Genomic DNA, 9,833 nt, shown 5'->3' with positions numbered 1-9,833 from the left:
ACGGTATAAAATATTATTATATATAAACGTTTATTATTTATTTAAATACCCAATTAAACGTTTCCGTTTACCACGTTAAAAATTTTTTTACAAATTTGGGAAAAAGATAATAATTATTTAAAAAATTTATATAATTTCCTAAATAAAAAAATATTTAATTTTACAAATATTTGCCAAATAATATAAATCGAAATTTTCCAAATATACGTTATATTCCCGTAAATTTTAAAAAAAAAAATTAACAATTATTTCCGGATATATATAGGTAAAAATAAAATTTTTAAAAATATATATTTACGTTTAAAAAAAAGGTTCGATACCGATTTTATCCGCTAATAATATTATTTAAATTAAAATTCGATTACGTTTTCTTCCGTAAAAAATAAACCCGAAAATATAAATAAAACCCCAAAATAAATTTTGGAACTTTTTTTCGATAAATTACAACGGTATTAAAAAACTATAGGATTAAATTATTAATTTAAATATTAATTCGTTAATAATACCATCCGGGTTATATAAAAAATATTAAAATTAAAATTAATATATATAAATACGAAAAAAAGGTCGTACGAAAAGTTTTATAATTAATTACGCCGGTTTATAATTATCGAAAATAAATTACAAATTAACGGTTAATATTTAATTAATCGCAAATATTAAATAATAATTCGAAACGAACGGCCATTATACCGTAAATAATTAGGTTTAAAAATTCGAACAAAATTAGGGATTAAACCCTAAAAAAAAAGGTGCAAAAAAAAAGGTATTATATTTACAAAAAAAAAAATTGTAAATTATAAAAATATACCAAAAGAAATAACGCGTTAAAAAAAACGTTGGAAACGCAAATAAAAAAATTATAACCAAAATATACGAGGCTATAAAACGTTCCTATAAACCGCGGAGGAATTTACTAAAAATTTGGGTAATAATAATTTAAAAATATTAAAGGGTTATTTAATAAAATTTGTAAACGAAAAACCCATTATAATTAGCCATTATATAATAATATAGGGTGCAAAATTTTTAATAAACGAATTTTTTAAATATAAATTTAACGTTATATAAAAATAGGAAATAATATAATTAGCTAATCGCCTAAATTATATATTTATACAAATTAATATAAAATGGGAAGGTTTTTTACCAAATATTGGCGCGGTTAAATATTTAACGGTAAAATTTAAACAATTCGTAATATTATAATAATATAAAACAAACCTATATATAAACTAATAACGTATTGGAAAAATATGTATACGTTTTGGCCAAAATGGCGTAATAATATCGATAAAAATTACCAATATACCTACCTTTATAGGGATAATTACGTTCCATATTATAAAAATAAATATACCGTTTTTAATATCGTTAAAAAATATAAATAAATTATAAACTTATTATAATAACGTCCGAAACGAAATCGTTTGCGGTAACGGTAAATAAATACCTATAAAACGGAAAAAAGGGCACCCCTGGTTTTATTTGGATAATACCGCGTAAAGGATTATATTCCTTACCGATTTTAAAATTACGGGAGCGTTTTTAACGGAAAAAGAGCTGCGGCGAATTTACAAACGTTTTAAATACCCCTTTATTAATAAATTTTAACGCTTATTATAACGTATAAACGAAAACGCGGATTTTAAAACAATTTAAATAATTAATAAAGTGTGCCATTTTTACCAAAAAAAAGGAAAATTACCGCAACGTTTTAAATTTATTTTAAAAAAAAATATTAATTTTAACTACGAAATTATCGTTAATATTATATATTTAAATAAGCGGCCAATATTTTATATAATCGATACGAATATTATATTTTAATTAGCCCAATTCCTGGTTAATATATTAGCCAAAAAAACGTAGGAGGTATTAAAATAATATTAAATTAATATTTATTTAAATCCGCCAAACGTATTAACGTTCGATCCAGGGCTTAATTTCCGTACAATTAAATTTCACGTAAAAATACGCCTTTTAGGGATTATATGCTATTAAATCCCTATAAAGGCGTATTAGGCCGTAGGTAAAATCGAACGTTTTTATATACCCTTAAGGAAGGCGTATAAAATTATCCGGGCAAAATGCGGTAACGATTATTTATAAAGAATTACCTTTTAAATAACGGTAAAAACGGTTAATAATACCGCCGGACCGAACGGGCTAATATTTACGTTATTAGTTTTTGGAACCATACCAAAAATAATTATAAATTTACCGCCAACGTTTACCCAGGTAAAACGCGCGGAAGCAGTAAATAAGGTTATAATTGAACTCCGAAAAATTATTGCAAAAAGGAAATTAAATAACGCGTTAACTGTTAAAAACGGGCCTAATATAAGGGATAAACTACCTCTAAGGGAGGTTACGAGGTAGCTTTAAAATTTTAAGGTTGGAGATCACTTGTAGGGATAATTAAACCGTAGAATGGCAAATAACCGTTTGCTAGCGGATAGTAGAAATTTGTATTATTTATATAGTTAATTGCACAATTAATTATAAGATCGTTATTATGTTCGTTATTAAATAAAGTATTAGAATTGGATACGTGTACCGATTCCATGGCATGATTTCTTCGATCCGGATTGCCGGAAGTGCGGGGTAGAACCACGTGACCGGTTTTGCCATGCAGGGCTGGCTGGAACCGTTTACCTGGATTAATTATTGCACTTATTACACTTATAAGAAAATGCGACAATATTGGGAATCGAACTCATACACTTTATATTATTGTTATATTTATTATATGAATTATACCACTAAGCTATATTATTTATTTGTCTTATTTGCTTTATTGTAAAAAAGACGTAATATTTAAAGCTTTGTGCGTGCATGCGTTTTATTTATTTATTTTGTTTATTTATTTATTTTGGATACAGGGTAGCCTTATAAAATCGGCTCCTGTTAACACTACCGCGTACGTTAATATTAAATAATAAAATGCTAGTATACCGCGAAAAGGGTAATTGGAATGGTTTTTATAAGGTTGTTTTTATTACCGAAAATATAATACGGGTGGCGTTACCCAACGGCGATTCCGATTTTAAAAATACGTACGTTAAACCTTATTACAAATACTAAAAACAACCGAACGATATATAGGGTAATTAGGCCGAATTTACGTACCTAGGGGAGGTTTAATTACGGCGGAAAAGGCGCCCAAAAACGGTACCAAAATCCCCGAAAGGACCTTTTAAACCAACGTTAAATCCTTTTACAAAAACACCTATTACCCTATAATAAATTACCTTTAAAAATAATTTTACAATTTATATGGCGATTAATCCAAAAAATTAGCGGCGTAATATTAAATAAAAACGGCTTAAAATATATTACGATAAGGCGTTTATATTAATTAAAAAAGCCCAATCCAAAAAATTGGTTATTAAATATAAGGCCGAAAAAAAAATAATAACGCCAGAGGCTCCATTCGAATAATTAAATATAGCGGAAATAAATATTTTGCTAAACGTAAAAATATTCGAACCAATGTACGGAAATAATATATATGGCCGGATTTTTGGTATTAAAATGGTACGGGAAATTAAAAAAACAATAAATCGCCCGTACGAAAAATTACGTCTTATTATATAGGGGTATAATAATAACGAAAAAAAAAGTTTATTAACCCAAACGTTAACAATTATACGGTATAACCAACGATTAATTCTAACGATTACATTTATTATAATGGCGTAATTCGGTTACGTCCTTATAATTAGGGATATTAACCAAACGTATACCCAATCCAAAAACCAATTCGTTAAAGATATATTAATAAAAATTCCGAAAAAATTATTATATAAATACCCGCTAGAAATTTACCTTAAAATTAATAAACCGTTATACGGGTTANTTTTTTCTTTTTAAATTTCCAATATTCTTTTAATAATAAAACGCCATTTAGTAATCGTTTGGAATATACGTTAATATTAAATAAAAAAGGAAAAAACGGTAAATATTATAATTTATAATTTTATCGTTTTTGGCGATAATCGCCAAAAAACGGACGATAGGGGGACGGGCGAAAGCGGGGATTTTTTTATAAAAATGCCCGGAAACGTATTTATAATACCGTTTAAAAAACGGGTTCGTTTCGCGGTAAATTGCAAGGTCGTCGGACCTTTATTTGCCCGCGAAAATAAAATATAAGCAATCCAAATAAGATTTCGGCCGGATTATACCGGCGGCGGGGCGGGGACGGGGGGCGGTAATAATAAAAACGTATATTAAATATAAATTATTAATTCCAAACGATTAAACGAAAAATAAACGGAAAAAAAAATACGTATATTTGCCTTTAATTTTAATAATTTGACCAACGGGCGTAACGGTAATAGATTTTTTATTTTTACGGGTACCGATAACGGTAATAAATTTTTTATTTTTACGGATACCGGTAACGGTAATAAATTTTTTATTTTTACGGGCACCGGTAAAAATAATAACGGTAGGGGTAACGGTAAGGGTAACGGTAGAAACGGGGGTAACGGCGGCGGTAACGGTAGGCGTAAAAGCCCCAGAACGGCCCGAAAATAAAGGATGCCGGGCAAAACCGGTAGACGCAAAATTATTAACGGCGCAAACCGCCAAACCAAAAAATAATGGTTTAATTATTTTTTAATTTATATTAACGATAATATATTTACCAAATAATCGTTGGAAATAAATGGCCTATTTACGATAAATTTAGTAAAATATAAATCGGAAAGTTAAAACGAAAAAATTACGAATTAAAAAAAAACGGTTTATTTATAAACGGATTAAAAAAAAATCGGTAATTATTATAATATAAAATTTTGATTAAATTTTTATATTATAATTGGTTATTTACAATAAATTAAACGTTTACGTAAATAAAAAATTATTTTATTATTGTTAAAAAATAATAAAATTCCCCCTATTTATTAAAAAACGGTTGGAATAAAATATTCGTTTATAACGTTAAAAAATTTTACAATTTCCCAAACGCCTTATTTTTTTTTTATTTACTTATTAATAATTATTTACGTGTTTAAAAGGTGCGTATATTTGCAATTAATATAAAAAATAGCCTGTATTTGTTCGCGGGCAAATATACGTGTGGGTAAATTACGTGTGGGGATACGTGATCTTAAAACACGTAGCAGAGATTTTAACGGATCTCTACAGGATTGTAGATAGTTACAGAACGATAGTTAGCATGCATGAGAATACCGTTTTATTTGTTATATTGTTTTTACCGATCGCAGCGATCACTCTATCCCTATCAACAACAACCGCATTTTAGAGTCGAACAAACAGTGTCGGTTAATTCAACAAATCAACGCGAGAATATATAAGCACTTCAGCGAATGTGGCTCCACTCATGCTCCTCTTCGCAGTATTGGATGGCCTCAATCCATGCCTTCATCCAAGCAGCAATTTCCGCCTGACTCCTCGTGGTCTGCAAGGCCACAGTTAATAAATTTGCCCTTCCATGAGATGTTCCTAATAGGGCTAACGACGGCGGCAGTGGCAGCACCAAAAGCCTCGATCAGCCTCCCCTCCATAAATGCATCGTACACATCCTTCATAGTGAAATTGCGTTCAGATATCGCCCAGCCTTCAGGTGCAAGTCTTTGTCGGACCAAAGCGAGGATCGAGTCACGTGTTACGCCTTCGAGAATGGTACCGTCTATGGGCGCCGTAATAAATTCCTTTTATCCCGTTTTTTATTTTTAATGCCGAAAAATATGTTTATAATACTGGTTTCGGTAACATACTCCTCTTTTCCGAACAGCCATAAGTTTTGTTGGAAACCACTGGCCATGGCACGGACGTGAGGAACAATACAAGGCGCGTAATTAGCACCTATCTTTTTATTCCCAGCACCTCCAGGCCATGCGCGCACGGCATAGTCAGTTGCGTCGAGAGAGATTGCTTTGGACCCAATTGGATAGAAAGGTCCAACAGGGCTTGTAATTACGTATAGTAATGCAGAGCCTGGGGCGTTGAACCCCAATGTCTTTTGGGTGCCAATAATATTTGGTCGCAAGTAGAGGGAATAACCTTTTTGATCGGGGATAAAGCGAGATTCAAGTTTGGCAAACCGCGAAATAGTATCGAGAAGAGCGTTTGAGCTGAAGGTTGGGAGGGCGATGCTGGCGGGCGGATTTATTTAAACGGTCCATATTTTTGCTTGGGCGGAACAGACGGACTTCGCCGGTTTTGGTTTTGTACGCTTTCATGCCTTAGAAGCACTCCAAAGTGTAGTAGAAGACACATGTCTCCGGATCTAGGGAGAGGTTCTGGTATGGGACGATCTGATGAGCTTTCCATCCGTTGCTCTTGTCCCACTCGATCATGACCATGTGGTCTGCTCACAAATGCAAAAGAGGAAAACAGTTAGTGCCATCCAATATGTTTCTCTGCGACCTTGGGTTGAGATCAAACTACGTACAATGAAGGGGGGGTTAAACAAACCTGTCAATTTCGCGCCAAAGACGAGGTTTTCCGGCTTCTCTAGCGAGCTGGGCGTACCAATCTTGGATATTCTAAGCTTGGTTGGGTCGATATCATGGCATTTGGTGGTCGAGGCGGCATGCGGCGCTGCACTGTGGTTTCTCACCCATTGGCGTGCCACCAACGGTGTCGACTTCACAACTGACCGGTATAGCAGAATTGTCATATTTTGTTCGACTGCTCTGTCCTGCGTAAAATGGCGAGAGCGGGGTAAAGGCGAAATGGTGGTCAAGGTGATCTAAACAATGGGAGGAATCAGGACTGGCACATTTGAAGGTGAGCTGCGGATTGCAGCTAACCATTACCTTGATACCCGCCCATATCGTTGATTTAAAATGACTTACGAATACAGACAGGCCTTCCGCATTGGCCAATGAATTCCTTCTTACCACATAGGCATTCCAAATGCACACTCCACCCGAACCAACCATTGAGGATTTGTTTTGACTCAAACTACTATATCAAAAAGATGCCGTATCACGATTTGACGTTTGCCGGAGATTCTACCATGTGTACCGGTTCGCCCTGATTTGTAGCAAATTGCAGCCACCTCTACAACCCGTAGCCTAAGGCCTGCCAAAGCCCGAAAAACTTGGGGGCCCGGCCCGGCCCATTAACCCATAGGACTGGGATAGGGGCCCGTAAGGGCCCATAAATTTTCTTGGCGGGTTAATAGGGGCCCGCGGGCTCGCGGGCTTGGCCCGAATTGGGTAACCCGCGGGTTTTGTACAAATTTAAAATTTACGAAAAAATTATTAGAAAAAATAAAATATTTATATATTTAATTAAATAAAATAACGTAAATTTTAAAAAATTGCAACCATTTTTTATAATTATTTTATATTATATTAAATTATTAAATTAAAATAAAACGTATTATTATTTTTTTTAAATATAATAATAAATTAAATTTTTTTTTATTTTGGTCGAATTCGGCGTTATCGCCAAAAAATTTTTCGTTATCGTTAAAAAAATTTTTAACGATATAAAGGGAAAAATTAAATAATTTAGGCGGTAAAATGTTTAATTCGTCCTTTTTTTAAACCGGAAATAGGTTTTTAACCGAAAATTTAAAGTTAAATTTGGAAATTTTTTCCGGGGTAATACGTTATTTAATAATAAAAATTTTATCATTTATTTTTCCGTTTATTTGCGGACGTCGCGTAATAAAAAACCATAATAATTTTTAATTAAAAAATTTATTTATATTAAAACGGGCGGTTCGTTTATTTTTTTTTTTAGATTTAGGGCCATTTATAACGGATATAACGTTGTAAAATATAAATTTAAATTATATATTAACGTGCGGGTACGTCCAATTATCCATAATATTAAAAATAAATTTAACGAGGTTTATATTTTTAACCTGGATAATAATACGGCGAACGTATATAATATAAAAATTGGAAATTATTTTATATTAAAATAATTATAATAAATGGTTATAACGTAAAAAAATAAAAAAATTTACCAATAAAAAAACTGGTAAAAAACGTTTTAATAATTTTTTATAAAACCGCGATAATAAATGTAAAAAATTTGTAATTAGGTAAATATTTGTAAATAATTTTTCAGACCAAACGTTAAAAAAATGCTTTAGGGATAATTAAATCGAAAATTCGCTACATTTTTCGAATTTCCCGTAAAATAATAATTAAAATAAAATTAAATAAATAAATTAAATATTTAATAGGAAAATAAAAATATATTACCGGGTTTAAAATGTATATCTTTACGTTTTTTGGCAATATTTCCTTTATCCGCGGTTTTAAAAGGTATTTTGGGCGTTTTACCCGTATAAAATTTGCGTATTATTTTTATTTTAAAAATTTTACGAAACGTTTTAACGGAAATAAAATATAAAAGGGGAAATATTATAATTAATTAAAATTAAATAATAAAATGGTTATAAAAAATGGTTATTAAATAAACGATTTAAATCGGTAATAATTGGGGTTGGATAAATAATCGGGTGGAAAACCGAAAATTATTGCGCGATTACCAAAAAAAAAATGAAAATTATGGGGAAACGAGGTTAAACCCGATTAAAATTAGCGTAAAAATTTTTTTAGGCAATAACGTTTTCCTAATTGGATAAAATGCGGAACGGGTATGGGGTTAACCCAATTAAAAAGGCACCGTTTGTAAAAAAATTTCCGAATTTTGGAATTTAATTGCAATAATAAAAATTTCAGATTTTTACAAATTTTATAACCTTATATTTCGATCGCGGTTTTGCTTTATATTGGAAAAACCACCATTTGCAAAAATAAATATCGTTAGCAAATATAAGTAAAAATCTATATTTTTTATAATAATTTTAATTATAATTAAAAATTAACCAAAAATAATACCCAAACGTAAAATAAATAACGATATCGGTTATAAGGCCTAAAATTTACGAAACCGTAATAAAAAATTTAAAAAACAAACAAATAATGGCGGTAAAGTTAAATTATTCGTAAACCGCGCGCGTAAGCGATTTAATATAATATTATCGCGGCAAAAATCGAAATTACGCGTTAATTATAAATATATAACGTCGATTAAATTTAAATAAAAATAAATGGAAAATAAGCTTAAAATAAAATTTATTGTTAAAAAATAAATAATTATCCTATATAATTATTTAAAACAATAAAATTATAATAACTATTTTTTATAACCATTTAAAAAACGTTAAAATTAATATTGGAAAAATTTATAATCCAAATTTGGTTTAAAAATACGTACCCCCGCCCCAATTAATAACGAATATTGGGAAAATGTGGATAATTTTAACAATTTAAAAGATATTTTCGAAACCTTTTTTCAAATCCCTATTAAAAAAGCTAAAAAAATAATATTTAAATAGGAAAAAATAGTCGTTGCCTTATTATTATAACAGGCCAATTACCAAAATAAGGCAAATAAATTCGTCCGCCAAATTTTTTACAGTTTTTGTAAAAACGTTTCGTTTACCAATATTAAAAAATTGGTAAAGTAATACGTTAAATTCGCCACAAAATTACCTATTTTAATAATATATTAACGTTTTCCCAAAAAAAATGGCTAAATTGGTAAATAATTAATAATTATATAAAATAATTATTATTTTTTTCAATTAATAATATTAAATAATACGCAATTCCGCTTATTATATTATATATTAGTATTAGTATTCCCTAATTATATATTTAATTACCAAAATATATTATTAAGTAAAAAATATTGCGGCTTATAACCATAATATAAGCCAAATATACCAAATATTCGAAAATAAAATAAAATAAATATTCCCCAAATTAAAAATTATAATACCAAATTTAACAATTATAATATAGGACGGTTTATTTTACGTTTAT

At 30.0% G+C, this 9,833-nt stretch overlaps 2 protein-coding genes across 2 annotated transcripts; both read right to left on the bottom strand.

Moving 5' to 3' along the window:
* Window positions 1-5,381: 5,381 nt before the first annotated feature.
* On the bottom strand, window positions 5,382-6,215 carry PgNI_12586 (uncharacterized protein; the record flags this gene model as incomplete). Its single annotated transcript, XM_031132532.1, has 3 exons — window positions 5,382-5,684; window positions 5,747-5,992; window positions 6,078-6,215. 3 exons carry the CDS (start codon window positions 6,213-6,215, stop codon window positions 5,382-5,384), a joined length of 687 nt encoding a protein of 228 aa, XP_030975954.1.
* A 3-nt stretch (window positions 6,216-6,218) lies between these two features.
* PgNI_12585 (uncharacterized protein) lies at window positions 6,219-6,655 on the bottom strand (the record flags this gene model as incomplete). The annotated part of the gene is made up of 2 exons (XM_031132531.1): window positions 6,219-6,343; window positions 6,451-6,655. 2 exons carry the CDS (start codon window positions 6,653-6,655, stop codon window positions 6,219-6,221), a joined length of 330 nt encoding a protein of 109 aa, XP_030975953.1.
* Window positions 6,656-9,833: the final 3,178 nt, after the last annotated feature.

Source organism: Pyricularia grisea (genome assembly GCF_004355905.1).
Source record: "Pyricularia grisea strain NI907 chromosome Unknown Pyricularia_grisea_NI907_Scaffold_20, whole genome shotgun sequence".
NCBI classification, from domain to species: domain Eukaryota; kingdom Fungi; phylum Ascomycota; class Sordariomycetes; order Magnaporthales; family Pyriculariaceae; genus Pyricularia; species Pyricularia grisea.
The sequence above is the reverse complement of the archived record's forward strand: the minus strand, read 5'-3'. Positions and strand labels throughout refer to the sequence as shown.